This window comes from Pyrus communis, chromosome 3 (genome assembly GCF_963583255.1).
Source record: "Pyrus communis chromosome 3, drPyrComm1.1, whole genome shotgun sequence".
Taxonomy (NCBI): Eukaryota; Viridiplantae; Streptophyta; class Magnoliopsida; order Rosales; family Rosaceae; genus Pyrus; species Pyrus communis.
In genome coordinates this window covers 15001997-15024262 of record NC_084805.1, presented here as the reverse complement: position 1 = coordinate 15024262, position 22266 = coordinate 15001997, and the positions used below count along the sequence as shown (strand labels likewise).

Here is a 22266-nt window from a genome sequence, read left to right as displayed (position 1 = left end):
TACTATCCCTATTGATGTATCCGATGTTTCGAATTATCAGTTACCTTTTAGGCACAATTTGGGAAAGCCACCCAATCGATATTCACCGGAAACAACGAAAGGCTCTAAATATCCCATTGCCAACTATGTGTTATCACATAAATTATCAGAACCCGGCAAAACTTTTGTACAACAAATATCCAATGATAGCACACCAAGTTCATTGAAGGAGGCACTATTTGATGATCGATGGACCAAGGCAATAGAGGAAGAAATGGATGCACTTTAGAAAAATCAAACATGGGATTTAGTTCTGCTACCCCGAGGAAAGAAGAGAGTGGGATGTTGATGGGTGTACACCATCAAGTACAAAGCTAATGGGTCGATTGAATGATACAAAGCACGATTGGTGGTCAAGGGATACACTCAGACGTATAATGTTGATTATACATAAACATTTGCTCCAGTAGTAAAGATTAATACGGTAAAAGTGTTACTTTCGTTGGCGATTAACTTGGATTAGCCATTACAGCAATTTGATGTGAAAAATGCTTTCTTACATAGTAATCTTAAAGAAGAAGTGTATATGGATATTCCACCTGGTTATGCATCGGTTTCACAACCCGGACTGGTGTGTAAGTTGAACAAGGCATTGTATGGATTGAAACAATCACCTCGGCATGGTAGGTTCCGGACGGCTATGAGGAAGTAAGGGTTCAGGCAGAGCAATTCCGATCATACACTTTTCTTGAAATGTCGAATGGGTAAATTGACGGCCCTTATTATTTATGTGGATGATATGATTGTTACAGGTGATGATAAAGAGGAAATCTCAAGGCTAAAGGATTACTTAGCAACTGAGTTTGAGATGAAAGATCTTGGTGGATTGAAATATTTCTTAGGTATAGAAGTAGCTCAATCTAAACAAGGTATATTTCTATTTCAAAGAAAATATGTTCTTGACATGTTAGCTGAAACCAGAATGCTTGATTGTAAACTGGTTCTATAGTCCAAAATCACCATCTTGCCGTGCACCCTGATCAAGTTCCCACTAACCGAGATTGTTATCAAAGGTTAGTTGGGAGGTTAATTTATTTATCTCATACCATGCCTGATATTGCATATGCAGTAAGTGTTGTTAGTCAATTTATGCATTCCCCGAGTGATACGCATATGGGTGCGGTTGAACGCATTCTACAATACCTAAAATCCTCCCCGGGTAGAAGCATCATGTTTTCCAAGAATGGTCATTGCCGGATAGAAGGTTATACCGATGCAGATTGGGCAATGAATATTACCGATCGACAGTCCACATCGGGTTACTTTACATTTGTGGGGGGAAATTTAGTGACTTGGCTGAGTAAGAAACAGAAAGTGGTTGCTTTATCAAGTGCAGAGGTGGAATACAGGGGTATGGCAAAGGGAGTATGTGAATTATTATGGCTTCGGAGGTTACTCGCAGAACTCGGGTGTCCTTCAATGTCGGCTTCAAATTTATTTTGTGATAATAAAGCAGCGATTGATATCTCACATAACCCAATCCAGCATGATCGCACAAAACATGTGGAAGTTGACAGACACTTCATTAAGGAGAAGTTGGATGGGAATATTATTCAATTCTCATTCGTAAAGTCAAAGGATCAATTAGCGGACATCTTAACTAAAGTTGTTGCCAGTCAAGCATTTTACAACTCTCTCGTCAAGTTAGGCATGAACGACATTTATGCACCAACTTGAGGGGGAGTGTTGGAGAGTTGACCTTTGTAATTAGCTTAGTTACCTGTTTGGGTCCTTGTAATCAGGATGTAATTAGGATAGATATTATTTGGTGTTTCTTTCCTTGTAAATCAATCTTGTACAATATATATTTCCCTCCTTGGTGAGAAGAATAATATCATAAAAATAAACCCCAAAATAAGCCCTAATTAGCAGAGAGCACTCCCAATATACATCCAAATTTAAAAGAACATAAGATTTAATTAAGTGTGTACCTCCATCCTTTCATTTACTGGTTTGTTTGCAATGAAAGTTTTAGCTTGACTCAAAACTTCCATAAATTCGATCATGGTTTATAATTATAGCTTCCATACTTGTTTATTTGTGATGGTCACGATTATGACAATTGTAATGACAATAATGATATGGTTAATGGCGGTTATGATTGTGGCTGTGGTGGTGATGATAAGGTTAGTGGTTGTAATGGCAGGTGGTGGCAGCCACTTTATTCTCTAAAGAAAACATGTGTGTAGGAAGATAAATAATGTCATTTTTAAAATTTAATGAGAGTATTATAGGAATTAAAAATATCCATTTTCTACTAAATTGTGGGCTCTGCGTGTGTCTTGCGAAGTTCTAAATCACAAAATATTTTCGCGTTATTTTCGAGAAGTTCTAACTTATTTTTTCTATATGTTCGAACTCCGCCTCCACCAATAGAAGAAAAATCAACAACATGAAGCATTTAAAATCACCATTATAATTAAGTTCGTACTACATGAAGTGAAAGAAACCGAATACGCACGTCTAATTAATTGATACATGAATTGAGTAGATAATGATCAACTAATTATAAAGATGTTGTAAGTGGTACCAAGAAGTATGGTAATTGTAGAGGTGGTGCATGTTATTGCCTTATTGATAATGATCTTGATAGAAGACCATGATCATCACCTTAGAAATGTTGGGAACCAAAGAGCGATTTTCGTTAAGTTTCTTCCTTCTCTTCCTCTCAGCCACAAGGTTTTTGGATTGAGGCCTTTTTCCTGTTCTCCTCCTATAATTTGTGCCACCGTCGTCATCAAATTGATCAGTACAATCTGAAGCTGAATGATTTGCAGTTCTTCCACCCTTGTGTTTAATTGAGTCTTGATCATCAACAACTTGCTGCTCCAAACTCGAATATTATTATGCAATTTGTGTGCATCACTATCAGCTTGAAGCCTCACCTCACCCAAAGACTCATGTGAACCTAGATCAAAATTATAGACAATATCATTGTTACTATTTTGGAGGAAATTCATTGGGAAAGTGCTGCATAGGTGGATTCGGTCAACTGAGATATCGCTTGGCAAATTCGAAATGTGATCCAATGCCATTGCGGGAAAAACAGGTTGTTGCTGGAACCTATGAATGTTGTTGAGATGATCATTTCCTTCATTTTCATCTACTAGAAATGCGTGTGTCTTATGTCACTGCTCATGTTGTTTATATCAACAGTGAAGCTTGTTTTTGTGCTTGCATTGAGCAGGATGTCTTGCTCATGTGAAATGTTGCATTGGACAGTGATAAAATCAATCACTTGTTGGTCTTCAGAGACCTGTGAAAGTGGGGAAAAAAAAAAAAAAAAAAGGGAAAAAAGAAAAGAAGAAGAAAGCGTATTAATGAACACTTATAAATTGTAATGTGTGAATTTGATAGTTGCTGGCAAAAACTATTGTGACACTTACATACCCCATCTCTTACAAAACTTATGTAGGACACAATGTTTCATGTGATTGGTTCATATCATGTACATGAGAAATTCTAGCATGCAAACGTTTGCATACAAAACCCTTGTATGTGGATCTAACTCAGACTCACATTTTGTGTGAGAGGTGACACATATGGGCACGCATATGCAAGAATTTCTCCACGTAAAAGTCTAAAATAACAAATTAAAAGGAAGGTTTAGAAGTGAAGCATCATACATATCATACATCTTTGGAGGCAAACAGCTCAATCAACCCTCCACTACTTGGAACCAAAACCCTAGTCTCATCTCTTTCCTGCAAAATATAAGTGATGAGGATGATAGAGTTACATAGGCAACAATTATTGGCACTTCAAAAATTTAATTGTGAACTTCTCATTAGACTATTTTTCTTACTAAATATAGAAATTTTGGAGTGCACTATTAGATTTTTGGAATATCAATAACAATTCTCCACATATGTGCTCGATAAGGAGGATATTTTTTTTTCTTATAAATATCTAAAAGAATTGGACGACGACTATATCATAGCCTCTTCTGGCCCCGAAAGGGTGGATAACTATAACCTACCACTTGTTGTTCCTCTATTTTTTAAAAGAAAAAAAAATCTATATTAGTAGAGTTTAACCAAATGAGCTGTTTGAAATTAATGCCTGTGCACAAATCCTTGCAAACACAACTTAGTACTAATTATAATTGATTAAATGATTAAAAAATACGAAAATTAAGGCTAATTAATATTTATAGTTACCCAGAGTCTAAGAGCATCTCCAATAGAAATCCTTATTTAGGGACTCCTGCCATCACCTTTGAGTACTCATTTAAGGACTTAAAGGAAATCTTTGTGTCTCTAAAGGAATATTGCTTCCAATGGGAGAGTCCTTATAGCAAAATCCCTAAATTTGATGTTTTTACAATTTTATGTGATAATTTGATCAGGTGCATATTTTTTGTTTGTGTTAATATTACGTTCTCGTAAAATATTTTTGTGAACATTTTAACCAAAAAAAATTCAAATTCTAACACTAATTTTTTCCTTCATAAAAACGTAACTAGAATAAGTGAATTGAGTACGAGTGAACTGAGTATAGGAGATGAAGTTGTGGTAAGTTTTGGTTAGATAATTTGGTATTTATAGGAATGATGAGAGAACAAAATGAAAGAGTAATCCAAATTGAAAATATTAATTTTATTTTTCCTTTTTAAAAAGGGGGACAACTGGTGGCAAGCCACAGTTATCCATCCCTTTCAAGGGCCGGGAAGACTCACAGAGGCATTTCAGCCTCCCCCTAGCCACAATATGGCTTCCACACTAGCAGCGGGTTTCGAACCCAAGACCTCCAGTTTTTAATTTGAAGGAAGCCTCACACTCCATCATTTACTACTGGGTCATCAGGTCGTGGTTAAAATATTAATATTTCAACGGATGCATTATGAAAAGAGAAAACAAAAGAATTTGAAAACCAACATGAGAGAGTAATGTAAATTCAAACGGTTATTTAATTAGAGGCATTGATTTTTCAATGGTAAAAAAAAATTGAAAAGCAAGAATCAATATGAACCCTCCATTTTAAACGGTTGAAAAGAAAAAAAAAAAAAAGACAAGGTCATGTGACTAAGACCCACGTCTGCTTTTCCACTTAAATTGTCTTATTGGGTCCACTATTTCAGTCCCTATAGTGTCCTTATACTGTGGGTACATACACCAATTATCTAGCGAGTCCCTATACTTTAGGGACTCACTTTCCGATTCATTGGAAATTCATTATATCCCTATATTTGTTTTATACTCATTTTATACGGTAGCTGTCGTTATATAGGAATTCCACTAGAAATGCTCTAAGGGCAGGGAAGAAGGAAGCTGGGCAAGAAGATCACAAGAATTGGTTCTTAAGTGCTGCATTATATCCCTGCATGGAACAACATAAACTGGAAAAAGAAGCTCTTGTCCTCCATTTGTCTGAGTGTTTCCATTAGTTCCAGAACAACAACAATCCATCCACTCAATGAACCTAAATTAAAATATAAAAAAAATCTGTAAATTTGTCACACAAAGAAGAGATAGAGAGATTAATATGAACTTAATTACAATTAGCAACAGATAATTAAAGGGGTTTTTAACATAAGTCCTCAAAAAAGATTGAAATTTAAAAACAAAAATTGGTGTTAAAATACATATTGATTTTGATTCTCTGAAGTGTACTTTAATTAAAATTAAAATTCTATTTTTTTTTTAATATCTACACATTAAAATGTTGATTTTATTAATATGCACATTTTAGTTCTTTTAATTATAAAGAAATCTAAATGAGAAAACATAAAAAGAAATTAATGACATAGAAATATGTAAATACATAAGTGTACAAAAATGAATGTATCGAAATATATTAAATTGACTTCTTTATACCGAAACGTTTGTACTTTAATATATTGTAATGAGCATAAATGCATGTACGGAAATGTATGACACATCCCGACCCGGAATGTCCACTAGGACCCCAAATCGAGCTGTGTTGGCCGACACCTGGAAGGTGACGAAGCCATAAAGTGTGATAGTGTATAAAATGAGGATAAATTTGAAGCTAACAGTGTCTAAATACCAAAGTGCGCTACGAGTGGGAACGAACCCATTTCACACGCGATGTCAGAGCATAAGTAAAGTACAGTAATGTGGGTAAGAATCATACCCTTAAAAGTAGCCACCAATACTAAGATTAGCCACATATTCTCGTCGATACGAACTCAGCAGTTAAAACCTAAAAGGGGGTATAAAACAAAAAGTGTGAGTAAACAGTAAAACCAAGCTTCCCAAAACTATTACCTTTCTATCAGTAATAACCTCTCACTGTAATTCCCTTATCGTTTTCTATAGGACAGTACAACACACATATATATATCCAACTATGCTAAAAAATGGTCAAAACCACAAGTATGCCATGTCCATAGACTCTACAATGCATTAATAAGTAGGCCAAATGAACTTAATCAATATAAAATGATACATCAGCCAGAATCACCTAATGTGACCCGTACGATTGTACTCATGTCTCATCAATCAATACTAACATATAAGTCGGGAGTCATCTCTAGTGACCTGTACGACTTATCCATATCTCATCAAGTATCCTTGCACACGAGTCAAAACCACCTCTAGTGGTCTGTACGACAGGACTGGGTGTAAATAAGTACGCTCAAGTGCTACGATCACGTGAAAACTGGGCGAATAATCGCCGGTCACCTACAAGTCGAAACCATTTATAGTGGTCTATACGACAGGCCTGTGCACCTACCTTGAGTCCAAGGTGAGCATAAGGTGCAGGAGGTGAACATCACGTGAATGACTGTGCCCTGGTCACAGGCGGGAGCACTAACACCGGGGTGCAGTTATCCATATCTCATCAATCAATATTAGCATACAAGTCGGGAGTCACCTATAGTGACTTGAACGACTTAATTTATAGCTCATCAAACATCCCTGCACACGAGTCGAAATCACCTCTAGTGGTCTGTACGACAGGACTGGGTGTAAATAAGTACGCTCAAGTGCTACGATCACGTGAAGACTGGGCGAATAATCGCGGGTCACCTACGAGTTGGAACCACCTATAGTGGTCTGTACAACAAGCCTGTGCACCTACCTTGAGTCCAAGATGAGCGTAAGGTGCGAGAGGTGAACATCACGTGAAGGACTGTGCCCTGGCCATCATCTTAGTTGTGCAAATGTGGTGGCAGATGCACTTAGTAGGAAATCACACGGTCGACTTAATGCTTTATATGCTTGCCATAACCCTCTCCTTATAGAATTGAGATCTACTAGAGTTGATTTCGAGGTGATGGATCGAGAAGAAGCCTTACTTGCCAATTTCCAAGTCAGACCAATTTTAATTGATCATGTGCTAGAGGCTCAAGCAGAGGATGAGGAATCCCAGGAATTAACAGAGGTAGTGTCACGAGGGAAGAAGAAAGATCTCAGAATTCAGGAATCTGATGGCATGCTTATACAGGGAAGTCGAATATACATGTCGAATATTACAGAATTAAAGAAAGATATTCTCGATGAAGCACATATATCGGCTTATGCGATGGATGCTAGGAGTACCAAGATATATCACACCATTGGACTTTTCTACTATTGGTCGGGCATGAAAAGAGAGATCGTTGAATATGTGAGTAGGTGTGCAATTTGCTAGCAACTTAAAGTTGAAAGAAAAAAACCTTTTGGATTGATACAACCACTTCCTGTTCCCCAATGGAAATGGGAAAATATCACTATGGATTTCATGTACAAACTTCCTATACGCGAAATGGATATGATGGCACTTGGGTGATAGTGGATCGGCTTACTAAGTAGCACATTTTATATATGTTCGAGAAAACTATTCCTTAAGCCGATTAGCTGAGTTATTTATAGCAGGGATCGTTAAATACCACGGGGTTCCGGTTAGTATCATTTCTGATTGGGATCCTAGTTTCACTTCTAAGTTTTGGGTGGCATTCATGAAGCTCTTGGTTCAAGATTACTTTATAGTACATCGTATTATTTGCACACAAACGGGCAATCCGAGAGAACCATCCAGACATTATAAGATATGTTAAGATCTTCAATGCTATAATTCGACGACGCTTGGCTTAAGCGTTTAGATTTGATGGAGTTTGCCTATAATAATAGCTATCATTCTAGCATTGGGTTGTCACCTTTTGAGGCATTATACGGTAAATCTTGTCGTACTCCTCTTTGTTGATCAGAAGTTAGTGAGCGGGCCTTAGTAGGCCTAGAGATTGTGGATGAGACTACCCAGAATATTCAGGTAATTAAAGTTAACATGAAAGAGGCCCAGGATCGACAAAAGAGTCTAGATGACAGACATGCTACTGATAGGGTGTATAATGTGGGAGATTGGGTATTTTTTAAATTATCTCCATGGAAAGGTGTACTGCGGTTTGGTAAAAAGGGTAAGTTGAGTCCTCGCTACATTGGACCTTACCAGATCACCGAGCGAGTCGACGAAGTTGTTTATAGACTTGAGTTGCCTCCAGAACTGGCGAAAGTACACGATGTTTTTCATGTTTCTATGCTTTGCCATTATGTTTCTGATCCGTCACACGTATTACCGCCTCAGCCATTAGAAATTAATCCAGATTTGACTTATGACGAGGAGCCAGTGACGATTTTGGATTGGAAGGATAAAGTTCTAAGGAACAAAACTGCTCGCTTGGTGAAAGTTTTATGGAGAAACCATTCAGTGGATGAGGCTATTTGGGAAACAAATGATTGTATGCGAGATATGTATCCGCGCTTATTTTATGGATATTAGTGGTTTATTATGTATTGTACAAAAAATTTCGGGGACGAAATTTTTTTTAAAGGGGTAGGTTATGATGACCCGTCTCGAATTAAAACATATTTTATCTTCGAAAACGTGGAAATGATAATTTTGCCCTTGAAACGATGTATGGTGGATGTATAAGCGGGCTAAGGAAATGGACCAATTAGTTCACCTCCTACTTTCTTGGGTCCAATTAAAATTGTAGGGTTGTTTTTGGACCAAATGGTTAGCCTAAACTTGCAGCCCAATAGGATTTGAGGCAATTTAAAATTGCCCAATTCCATGAGCCACACACACACACAGATAGCCCTTCTTCCCGTTTCTCTCTTCTTTTCTCGAACTCTCTTCACGTCCGTACGACCAAACCCTCTAACCTTTAAACATCGTCACACACTCACAGATCGAGTGTAAGGATAACACTATCGTGCTTCCCTAGACTTCACAAGTCGAGTCGTACCCTTGGTTGGAGGAGAGGATTTACGAACTTGAGATACTCGAGCTTCGATGAGGAGTGTGAAATTCTCCGACACAATCGCGAAGGTTTTAGTTAGTTTTGAGACCTAAGAAGGTATTTTTCTAACTTCTCTAGTACGTGGGAACAATTTTAAAGTAGTTTTGACGTGGAAATACTCGGGTTTATTGAGATGCAGGTTTAGACGGACGGTCGAAAGATTTTTCCGACCATATTCCGTTGATTTTAGAACCTTTGAAAGGTAAGATCGTGTTCTTCTAGTTCAAGGCTTCAATTTGATATAAATTGAAACGATAGAGATATTGAGATTCAAAGTTTTTCCAGAAACCAGCGAGTGCAACGACCACCGGCGAAGGATTCCGACGAATCACCAGAGAAGACAGAGTATATTCCGTCAACTTTAATAGAATATTCTTAACGACGTCAGGTATATTTAACGGAATATCCTATTATTTAATGGAATATTCCTTAACGGCGTTAGGGTTACCATCAGCGTGCCAGGCATGTGCTTACGCATGGCCGGCTCGTGTGATCGCGTGGGACGTTGGAAAATTTTTCTAAAAATATAGGGATGCTCGTGGGGTTGAGTAGGCCATAATGGTGTATTCAAATACCTCAATTGAGCAACGTATGAGAAATTATTACACAGTTTTGGTTATGTACTTAAAATTGACGTTAAAATAGTGGTTTCACATATAGGTGAGCGCAGCCAGGCGAGACTTAGGGGTTACGACCCAACTACATACCAATGAGTGGGCTTTTGATTTTCTATATATATACGTATATATACTTTACATTTTCCCAGAAATAGTTTTAAATGGTCTTTACGCTTAAAATACCATGTCATAATTGCTTTATATTTTAGCATATGAATTTAGTATAGCTTTGGATAATGTTGCATGACGCTATGGACGCTCAGGTAAGCTTCAAGTGAGTATATTGATGGTAGCGATGGTAATGTGTATGATTATGATGAGTTGCATTTGGTGATTAATATCCTACACCCCGGTGTTAGTGCTCCGCCTGAGGCCAGGGCCTAGCCTTCACGTGATTGTTCACCTCCTACACCACACTCACCTTGAATCCAAGGCAAATGCCAGCTTGTCGTACAGACTACATTAGGTAGTTCTGATTCGTAGATGACTTGCGATACTTCACATAGTCTTCACGTGATCGTAGCACTTGAGCATATTCATTTACACCTACCTTGTCGTACAGACCACATTTGGTGGTTCCGACTTGTGTGCAGTACTTGACTGATGAGTTATGAACTTAGCTGTACAGGTCACGTTAAGTGACTCCGGCTGATATATTTATTTTATATTGATTCATTCCACGTGGCTTACTTATTTATGGTTGAGATGATTGACATGGCATATATCTGATTCTTGTTACTTTCGAGCAAGGTTATTATATATGTATATGGTACTATTTCTGGGAATTATACGAGTTTTACAGTGAGGGGTTATTATATTTTTGGAAAGAGAAATGGTTTTAAAAAATTTTGTTTTTGCCCACTCACACTTTCTGTTTTGCGTCCCTCTAGGTTCTAGATAGAAGTTCGTGTTGGTGGCTCACGAGGACTCCACAGCGGTTCTGACAGGCATCCACCAATGTAGGGTTTCTTTTATGATCTGTATAATTAGTAATTAGACTTTTGGACTGCATTTTGATACCTACGCTCTGGTTATGTGTGTGTATTTACACTCTAAGCACTTTCACTCGCACTGATATGCTAGTCTAGTGTAAATTAGCTAGATGGCTTTTATTTATCCATATTTTTCTATCACTATCACTTCCACACTGTGCACATGGCTTCGTCACCCTCATGTGATGACCAGCATGCCTCGACTTAGGTTGGGGTGTGTCATACATTTACTTCTATTTTTTTTTTCAATTTCAAACATCCGTTAGAAAATTTGTTAAATTAACCGTTGAGTGATGACTTGGCATATATAAGATCTACATTTGTGCTGATGTGGCTGCTAACCTTGTACCAAGTAAATAAAAATAATAATAATAAAAGAATTAGTTAATAAAAAAAACTCAAATTTTTTAATAATTAAAAACTTTAAAAGTGAAAAAGAGGATCTGGGGTGAAGGATGTTTTCTTCGTCCCCAATAACCCAGTATTGCTTAATTCACACTCCTAGACCTCCTATACGTCTGTTTACTACACTTCCAATTACCACCACCACAACCCGAGATCTCACAACTCGCGTTGCAACTTGGTCAATTACGTCACTCCGAGTTTGACCTGGACATGACTCAGCAAATTGAGAGGCTGATTTGGCGACGGGGCACCACCCATTTCAGCCTCAACGCCTCGATTTCGTCCGATAAGGTGGATATGGACAACCCCCGTGCCTCGAAGTTCTCGCGCTGAAGCTCTGTGCGGTTCGCAACAGACTCACCAAAAACGGTCATTAAGTAATTTTATCCATCTCCGCTATCGAAGGTTAAGATCTTTCTGGGTGAATAGGTACTGGAGGCTTTTATGATCTGTGAAAATCTTGCACTTTTCTCCATATAAGTAATGTCTCCAAATCTTCAGGGCGAAAATGATGGCTGCTAGCTCAAGATCATGGGTAGGGTAATTCATCTTGTGTGGCTTCAACTGTCGCGAGGCATATGCAATCACCCTACCACACTGCATTAATACGCAGCCTAAGCCATTTAAAGAAGCATCACTGTAAATCTCAAAATTACCATTGTCGTCTGGAAGCGCCAAAACAGGTGCGTAAGTGAGATAATATTTTAGCTGCTGGAAACTCTGCTCACAATTATCATCCCACTCGAATTTAACATCTTTTCTAGTCAACCTCGTCAGTGGTAACGCTATAGCTGAAAAATCTTTAACAAACCACCTGTAATAACCTGCTAGGCTGAGGAAACCCTGTACCTCGATGACGGTTCAGGGTTGCTCCTAATTTTCAATGGCAGCTACCTTCTGGAGGTCTATCTTAATACCCTGGGCTGATATTACATGCCCCAAGAATGCCACTTGATTTAACCAAAACTGGAATTTGCTAAACTTAGCACATAATTGGTGTTCCCTCAATTTCTTCAAAACCAAAGTGAAAAGTCAAGTATGCTCTGCTTTAGACTTAGAATACACCAAAATATCATCAATGAAAATGATAACAAACATGTTGAGATATGGCTTAAATACTCGATTCATTAGGTCCATAAAAGCTGCAGGTGCATTAGCTAACCCAAATGACATCACAAGAAACTCCCGAGCCCTAAATGTCGTCTTAGGAACATCTTCACTTTTGATCTTTATTTGATAGTACCCGGATCTCAAATTAATCTTGGAGAACACGCTGGCCCCTCGAAGTTGATCAAATAAATCATCTATACGCGGCAACAGATAACGGTTTTTAATCATTACCCGATTCAGCTGTCGATAATCTATACATAACCTCAAAGTTCCATATTTCTTCCGTACAAATAAAATTGGAGCTCCCTAAGGTGAAGTACTAGGCTGAATTAAACCCTTATCAACCAATTCCTGCAACTGACTTTTCAATTCCCTCAACTTTGCAGGAGCCATTTGATAGAGAGTTAAAGAAATAGGATATGTACCTGGAAGTAAATCAATGGTGAACTCCACTTCTCTATCTGGTGGTAATCCAGGTAAATCGTCAGGAAATACGTCAGGGAAATGCCTAACTACTCGAACATCTTCCACACGAATAGGAGTATCATCATTCAATACCACATGTGCCAAATACCCCTGACAACCTTTCCTCAATAACCTTTTTGCTCTCGCGGCAGAGATAATGACGTACCTCAGTCCACTATGCTCGCTCACAAATGTAACCACAGGAAAGCCCGGTTGATGAAAAGTGACTATCTTCTCATAACAATCAAGCTTGGCACGATTGTAGTGTAACCAATCCATGCCCAGAATAACATCAAAATCAACTATATCTAATGGAACCAAATTAGCTGGCATAGCGATGTCCTCCACCAAAACAGGACATCCCTGATATACCCAACTAACATAACACGTCTCACCTCTAGGCATCGAAAACTCTAACTCATACCCAAAAGGCGTAGGGTAAGATTGCGTCATCTGAACAAACATATGAGAAATAACAAAGTGTGTAGCCCCATAATCAATTAATATTCTAGCAAAATGGCCAAGGATATTTAACATACCCATAATCAGATCGGGGTTATTTTGAGCATCATGTAAGGTGATATGGTGAACACGGCCTTGTTGCTGTTGTCGTCCTCCACAATCTCTGTTAGCTTGATTTCCATGTCCCTGTGCACCTCATCCCTGACCAGGCAAGTTAGGCTGCCTCGATAATCCTGCATTGCTAGAAGCAACTTCAATATTCTGAGACTGTCATCCGGGATACCATTGTGGTCCACCAGCTGAATACAAAGGATATAGAGTATAACCTCATGGGTACTAGGGATAACCTCCCTGATGATACGAGTCATGTAGATACTGATGTTGTTCTCCAGAATATAGAGCTATATCACCCTGATAGTGATATGCTCCACCATAACCCGTTTGGGTATAACCATTAGACCCTGGAATCTGTTGGATAGGAACTAGTGGTGGCAAGGCAGATGGTTAGGATTTCTGCTGGTTTTGTGGGCACTGGATAGCCCGATGTCCCATCTGGCCACAAGTAAAACATCTTCTGTTACCTTGCCTACACTCCCCAAAATGTCGATTGTTACATCTACGGCAAATGGACCACTAGAACCACTAGAACCTCTACGTCCTTGAAAGCGAGAACCGCATGTACGATCGCCCTTTTGCGGCGTGATGGAACTCAAACCTCCACTATAAGAACTTGAACTAGTACCACTTCTCTTAAAACACTGTGTCTTGCGAGGTCCTTGTGATGACTACCCTTTATCTTTATTATCATTTTTCTTCTGGCTGATATTTTTTCTTCTTCTCCTTCACTATCATTAAGCATGTTTTCAGAATCCTCAATTCGCAATAGAATCTCATAAAACTCCTGATAGGTGGTGAAGGGAGTCGTGGTCGCCATAGAACGCCATTTCTTCCTAGTACCTAATTTAAATCGTCGTTGCATCTCAACAGGATTCTCAGCAATCTCTAGACAATACCAAGACAAATCAGTGAACTTTCTATAGTACTCATTAGCTGACATTTTCCCTTGCTTTAGATGCGTAAATTCTTGCTTCTTACGATCTATATACTCTGGAGGTACAAATCTCTTCTGGGATAATTGCTTAAAAATCTCCCAGTCTGCAGCTTCCTCTGGTGTCAACTGAAAAGATTATTGCCTCCACCAGGATGCAGGCTCCTCACCTAAAAACCAAGTGGTCGTCTCTACCCATATATCCTCAGGGAAGTTCCCCTACATCTGCATCACTCGATAAGATTTATCAACATGATTAAGCCAACGCTCAGCTCCCTCAGGCCCTTCAGTACCAACAAAATTATTCAACTTTAAATTATATACTGTCTCCAAAGGAGTCTGCTGGGTATGACGAAAGGAGGACTGAATGGCATTAGCAATAGCTTCCTCAAGTTGAGTAATATCGGGGAAGTTAGACTCAAATAAAGTGCAGGGCTCTCTACGAGGCGGTATAGTTCTGACATAAGACATCAAAATAATTAGAATACTCACAAAATATGCAGGACTGCCAAACCTTAGCTCTGATACCAAATTGACACACCCTAACCCAAATCGAGGCATGCTGGTCGTCACGTGAGGGTGAAGAAGCCATGTGCGCAGTGTCGAAGTGATAGTGATAGAAAAATATGGATAAATAAAAGCCAACTAGCTAATTTACACTAGACTAGCATATCAGTGCGAGTGAAAGTGCTTAGAGTGTAAATACACAGACATAACCAGAGCGTAGGTATCAGAATGCAGTCCAAAAGTCTAATTACTAATTATATAGATCATAAAAGAAACCCTACATTGGTGGATGTCTGTTAGAACCGCCGTGGAGTCCTCATAAGCCACCAACACGAACTTCTATCTAACCTAGAGGGGCTTAAAACAGAAAGTGTTAGTGGGCAAAAACAAAACTTTTAAAAACCATTTCTCTTTCCAAAAATATAATAACCCCTCACCATAAAAATCGTATAATTCCTAGAAATAGTACCATATACGTATATAATAACCCTGCTTGAAAGTAACAAGAATCAGATATATGCCATGTCAATCATCTCAACCATAAATAAGTAATCCAGTTGGAATGAATCAATATAAAATAAATATATCAGCCGGAGTCACCTAACGTGACCTATATGGCTGAGTCCATAACTCATCAGTCAAGTCCTGCACACGAGTTGGAACCACCAAATGTGGTCTGTACGACAGGCTAGGTGTAAATGAATACACTCAAGTGCTACGATCACATGAAGGTTGTGCGAAGTATCTCAAGTCACCTATGAATTGGAACCACCTAATGTGGTATGTACGACAGGCTGGCACCTGCCTTGGATCCAAGGTGAGTATGTGGTGCGGAAGGTGAACGATCACGTGAAGACTAGGCCCTGGCCTTGGGCGAAGCACTAACACCGGGGTGCAGGATATTAATCACCAAATGCAACTCATCATAATCATACACATTACCATCGCTACCATTAATATACTCACCTGAAGCTTACCTGAGCGTCCACAGTGTCTTGCAACATTATGCAAAGCTATACTAAATTCATATGCTAAAATATAAAGCAATTATGACATGGCATTTTAAGTGTAAAGACCATTTAAAATTATTTCCAGGAAAATGTAAAGCATATATACGTATATATAGAAAACCAAAAGCTCACTCACTGGTATGTAGCCAAGTCGTAACCCCCAAGTCTTGTCTGGCTACGCTCGTCCACTAGAAACGTCTCACCTATATATGAAACCACTATTTTAACGTCAATTTCACACTCTCAGCGGAGCTCGGGTATCTCGAGTTCTGCAAATCCTCTCCTCCAACCAAGGGTATGGATCAACTTGTGAAGTGGAGGGAAGCACGATACTGTTATCCTTACACTCGATCTGTGAGTGTGTAACGATGTTTGAAGGTTAGAGGGTTTGGTCGTACGAACATGAAGAGAGTTCGAGAAAGGAAGAGAGAAACGGGAAGAAGGGCATGTGTGTGTGCGTGTGGCTCATGGAATTGGGCAATTTTAAATTGCCTCAAATCCTATTGGGCTGCAAGTTTAGGCTAACCATTTGGTCCAAAAACAACCCTACAATTTCAAATGGACCCAAGAAAGTAGGAGGTGAAGTAATTGATTCATTTCCTTAGCCTGCTTATACATCCACCACACATCGTTTCAAGGGCAAAATCGTTATTTTCATGCTTTCGAAGATAAAATATATTTTAATTCAGGACGGAACGTCACACATAACACTTTAAAACTTTTATTGTAAACTTTTATTTTATTCTTTTTTATAAGCATTTTAATTTTTTTTAAAAGAAATATTTTTTAACAAACGATATTATTTACATTAAAAACAAAAAGGGTTGTGAGTTGGTATGATCACATAATTTAAAAAAATATATATGTTAAACGAGGCATTTTAAAATAGAATGACGTAGTGAGTCTTTACTCTTTTCAATAATTTTTTAGAGAGGAAAAGAAAAAAAATGTTTAAAAATGTTATATGTGAGTTGGAAATGATGGGAAAGGTAAATTGCATGATCTGATTTGGCGTTTAGAACCTGAACTACCTAACCTAGTTTCTTACGATCGTTCGTATGTAATTAACGATCGAATTTGCAGCGATCAACACTGAGTTTGGCAGGTCAAAAAGTCTAATTTGCACACAGTCGCACCATATGGTTCAGAAGAACGGACCTTTAACTCATTCAACTATTGACGAGGTGATTGTTCAATCAAATCAATGCTCTCTCGTTTTCAAAGGTCTACTCCGATCCTTGCATCACCAGCTCGATAAGGCACTATCACATATCACGTCCCTTGGCTTAGAAGTTAAAAGAGGTGCAACATACACTCACACTTGCACATACCTTGTTTGTTGGCAGCATATCCAACAATGTCACACCACAAATATTTTTTCTCTAAACTCTCTTCAGGCAAACAGTTCGTTAAGATTGTTTAATTTAATGCAATTAAAACGCTAACAAGTTGATACTCGTCGCTAAGCGACATGTTGATTTTAATAACACAGTTTGCACGTGTTAAGAGACTTTTTTTAACACACGTGCATTCAAAGGCAAATGAGCTACGTGAATTCATGTAATAAACATAATATGGTACATTTTGGACTATACATCAAGAGAATATAAAACATGCATATACACTTTTTTTTATAAATAAAAAATAAAATTGTAAACTAAACATGCCGCCATTGAATCCTAAGTCATGTTTTCCATGATATAAACAAGCGGAAATATGATCCCCTCATTTGTACAAACTTAATAAAGGAATTATTTTATCTCGTTGAAGAATTGAATTTTCAGTCAAAATATATAAATATAAGTAAAATGACGCATATTCTTTTAAAGTTTTTAAATGTGGACTTTCGTCGTGGGAGTTTTTTATTTTTCAATTAAGGTCTACACGTTTGCGACAAGAAAATGCTTCATTGAGATGTAACTCAAAGTGGCAACTGGGAACTGAAAGGTTTCTAAATTATTCAAGTAAATCAAAATAAATAAAATAACAGAAACCAATGAGAATGATGTGTAACATGCATGCACTGATTTCAGATTTGTATAGCAAGTTCTTTTAAATTATTGAAATCATTTTTAGAGAAAATATTTTTTAATTTTAAAAATACTTAAAGTGCTTTAAACAAAAAATACATAACAAGTGCTTTTTACTGAAGGCATTTTAAATACTTTTTCAGAATTAACTTTCATTTTTGTTAAGATTTGGTCTAAAAGCATTTATCCAAAAGTAATTTCATTGTTTAAAAGTACTTATAAAGCGAATCCATTTTCTATTTTCTGGTTGATAAGGGATGAGATATAACAGTGTTGGAGAAGTCAATTGGGACCTTATTATTTATTTCTCACCAAGTATAGCGGTCCCCTCTACTTGTCATAAAGATTAGACATTAAGACGCAAGTACAAAAATTAAAAGTTTTATAACCACATAACCCCACCATTGCAAAAAGGTGGCGAAATGATGATTTTACTGCAAAATAATTGAAGGAGAGACATATATGTGAAAAAAAAATATGAAAAACTTGGGCTTTTAAGATCATCTCTAACCCTTGATCTAAAACTTAAAATTCTTAATTCAGAAAATTTAGGTTTTAACCTAATAATAGCTTTTATGATCTAACCCTTATGGCCTAAAATTTTAGCTCAAGATTATTAAAGAATGAATTTAGGTTTTTTTTTTAATTAACTTAAAAAAAATAAAATTATGTAGACTATCCTAATTTAATTTTATGAATATTTTAATCTAAAAATATTTAGATTCTGATAAATATTGAAAAATCACTAAATCGACATCATGAAACTCATAAAACACTATAGAAGAATATGAAATACATGATAGAGATGTATATTTGATCTTATTTTAGCCATTGAATTTAAATTTGGACCGTTAAATCTTTTTTTTAATTTTTTTATAATTGAATTTAATCGTATTAGATCTCAGTCGTTGGATTCAATGAATTTACAAATATAAAACTAAAAAAAAAAAAAAAAAAAAAGGAAATTTGAGTGGGGCTGCAGAAAGAGCCATTGTGTCACATTCCGGCCCAGGCCCCCACCACATCCCGGGCTCGACTCCACCGTAGCACAATATTGTCCACTTTGGGCCTCGATCACGCCCTCACGGTTTTGTTTGTAGGAACTCAAACAAGAACTTCCCAGTGGGTCACCCATCATGGGGTTGCTCTCGCGCGAACTCGCTTAACTTCGAAGTTCCAATCAAGCTAGTGAGCTCCCAAAAGGCCTCGTGCTAGGTGGAGATAGGAATATACATATAAGACTTACAAGATCCACTCCCCTGGGTGATGTAGGATGTTACAATCCACCTCCCTTAGGGGCCCGACGTCCTCGTCGGCACACTTCCGGCCAGGGATTGGCTCTGATACCAAATTGTCACATCCCGGCCCAGGCCCCTACCACATCCCTGGCTCGACTCCATCGTAACACGATATTGTCCGCTTTGGGCCCCAACCATGCCCTAACGGCTTTGTTTCTGAGAATTCACACGAAAACTTCCCAGTGGGTCACCCATCCTAGGATTGCTTTCGCGCTAACTCACTTAACTTCGGAGTTCCGATGGAACCCGAAGCCAATGAGTTCCCAAAAGGCCTCGTGCTAGGTAAGGATGGGAATATACATATAAGGCTTACAAGATCTACTCCCCTGGGTGATGTGGGATGTTACACATTGGATCTAATTAATCCATGCCATAGATGAAGAAAGAGTTGTTGGGCTTAGCAACAAGGCCGACAACACCCACGTGGGTGGGACATCTAAGCTTTAAAGCTTCAACGCATTTGAGGGGTGAGGCGCGTTAAGTGCTGAGCGCTTTCCTTTTTGTTGGCGCGTCCACGCACAGACGTAGGCCAGCTAACTAACCCAAACTCAAATCCTGGCTGGAATCTGGGCTTTTTTTATGTTTTAGGTTCTAACTCCAAATTTTTGGAAAAGGATCCTCGCTAGATCCTTTTCCTAGGGATCCTGTGATCGTGACCATTCATCGTACATCGTGCGGTCAGTTTTCGTTAGGTACTATTTATATTTAATTTAAAATTTAAAATGATTTCAGACCGCACGATGTACAATGAACGGTCATGATCACAGGATTCTCAAAAGAAGGATCTGATTACGATCATTTTTCATAATTTATATCGCAGTTAAACTAATTGAGTTCTAATGACCACAAGATGATCAACACAATTTAACCTAACATCAATATTATTGTCCTTTCACATTCAATGCAAAAGTAGTTGAAAAATAGAATATGTGGCGAACGAACAGAATATAATCACGAATAATACTTTATTCTTTGAAACGAAAGAGAGAACTACAAATTTGTCGAAACAGCTACATAACCCGTATGACTATATTATGCCCAACTTATATAAAATAAATGAAATGCAAGCACTCTTAACTCTGATTTCCTCCAAAATTATTTTGGACATTTCAAGCTTATTTTAGAGATTTTAACTCCTTTTTTTTTTTTTAATGTACATGATTGACCGTGTTGAATCTCAAAACTTGTAATAAGTTAAACTCTATGTTACTGAGCCTTATGTACCTTTCTAGTAGTTCATCACAAGTTTAGAAAACGAACGTGACATGTTTTTTTGTACCAAAAGATAAGTAGAGAACTTGTAAAAATGAATTCAAATGTTGAAAACAATTTATCATCCAATCTATTGTACATATATATTTGTATAAAATTAACCAACAAAAAAGTGTTGTTATTCCCATTCCAATGTCTTATCTTCTCACCAATTTTTAATGAAATCGTTAATTACAAGTTTACCCATTTTTAAAATGACTAATAAAAACCTTAAAAGATATTTTAAAGTAATAAGTTGTTTTTTTATGCAGTGTTCTTTAATTTGTATTATGTCTCTTTAAAAAAGCATGTGATGTAAAATTACGGTATCCTTTCCTCAACCGAACCTATGGAAATTACTGAAAAGATTGACGGGACAAAATTAGGGTTGGGTTCGGTTCATTTTTTTTTTTTTTGGTTTTTTCCGGTTCGGTTTCAGTTTTTTTTTTTTTTTTTTTTTTTTTCAAAAAATAAAAAAAAATTGAAATCTTAAATTTTAACATCTCCAACACAATCATAACATAAATATTCCAACTAGAATCAAAGATAATGAAAATAAACATTTAAAGTTCAACTAGAATTATAACATAAAGGTTTTTTTTTAATATTTTGGGTTTAAAGTTTAACTGTAAATAGATTTCTTTTTAGAAAAGTAAAATTTTCTACCATTTTCTTCACACCTCAACTCTTAACTATGAATGATATAAAGAGCTGGTACAGGTTGGTGGACATGAGCTGAATTATTTTATCACGGTAGTACGTACAATGAGAGCATTATCATACTATAACCCACTTTGAACCAACGAGGGTCATATATATTGATTATGCTCTCTTTGTATGTATTATCGATCATTTAGTAATGTAATTTACTATTTAGTCGGCAGAAGTAATATCAAAAGGGAAAACACTTGATCAAAACCAATCCTGATCACTGCATATAACAAAAAGCAATGAAGTACTGAATAAGCATACAAATACTTGAAGCAAGAAGCCAGATTATACAAGAATAAGGAACTAACAGTACCGTGTCAGGAGTTAGCACCATTTTGGTATCACTATTTTAGGTCCTGCTTTTTTATATGGCTTCTTCCTTATAGTTATAGGAAAAGTAGCAGATGCATTTGGAATTTCTGATTTAGGGCAACACATTGGGCTTACAAATTGGGTTTAAAAAATAATACCCAAAACAAAAAATTAAATAAAAAATATTAATTTAATTAATTCAGTTTAGTTTGGTTTCTAGACCACTAAAACCGAACTGAATCAAAAGAATTCGGTTCGGTTCGGTTTTTTTGGTTTTGATTCGGTTCAATTTTCGGTTTTTTTAACCCACACCTAAATGAAACCATTAAAATCGATATTTTTGGAAGGAAAGGCACTGAGCTCTTATGTTTCCCATCGATGAAACAATCAATTGTTTTTTTTTCTTATATTAGATGAAGCAGATGAAATTCTATCACAACCATGTCCTTAATTTTAGTTTTATATATAATTTGTTTATATTCTTTTTTCTAATAAATAAGTTTATAAAATTCAGATATATATATATATATATATATATATATATATATATTAGAGGTTATTTTAGAAATAATAGTATGTAACATTTCAGTGTTTTAACTTTTTGTAATGGGTGAGATTATATTGTGGATGGATAACTAAGACAATAGGATGGTCTAGTAGCTCTTTAAATAAATAAATAAATGAATAAACTTGTATAAAATGAGGGCAAAAGTAAAAAAATAATTTTTTTTTATGAAAAATTTAACAGAATTAGAGTGAGAT

General features: G+C 37.0%; 2 protein-coding genes and 1 pseudogene across 2 annotated transcripts; 1 reads left to right on the top strand and 2 right to left on the bottom strand.

Annotated features, from left to right (window-relative positions):
* Nucleotides 1-2508: 2508 nt before the first annotated feature.
* Nucleotides 2509-3907, bottom strand: LOC137728251 (transcription factor ABORTED MICROSPORES-like; annotated as a pseudogene).
* Nucleotides 3908-7281: 3374 nt separating this feature from the next.
* On the top strand, nt 7282-8763 carry LOC137728250 (uncharacterized). The gene is made up of 2 exons (XM_068467093.1): nt 7282-7618; nt 8195-8763. The coding sequence occupies exons 1-2, from the start codon at nt 7282-7284 to the stop codon at nt 8761-8763; spliced, it is 906 nt and encodes a 301-aa protein (XP_068323194.1).
* A 3953-nt stretch (nt 8764-12716) lies between these two features.
* On the bottom strand, nt 12717-13328 carry LOC137728249 (uncharacterized). The gene has a single exon (XM_068467092.1). The coding sequence runs from the start codon at nt 13326-13328 to the stop codon at nt 12717-12719; it is 612 nt and encodes a 203-aa protein (XP_068323193.1).
* Between the last annotated feature and the right edge of the window lie 8938 nt (nt 13329-22266).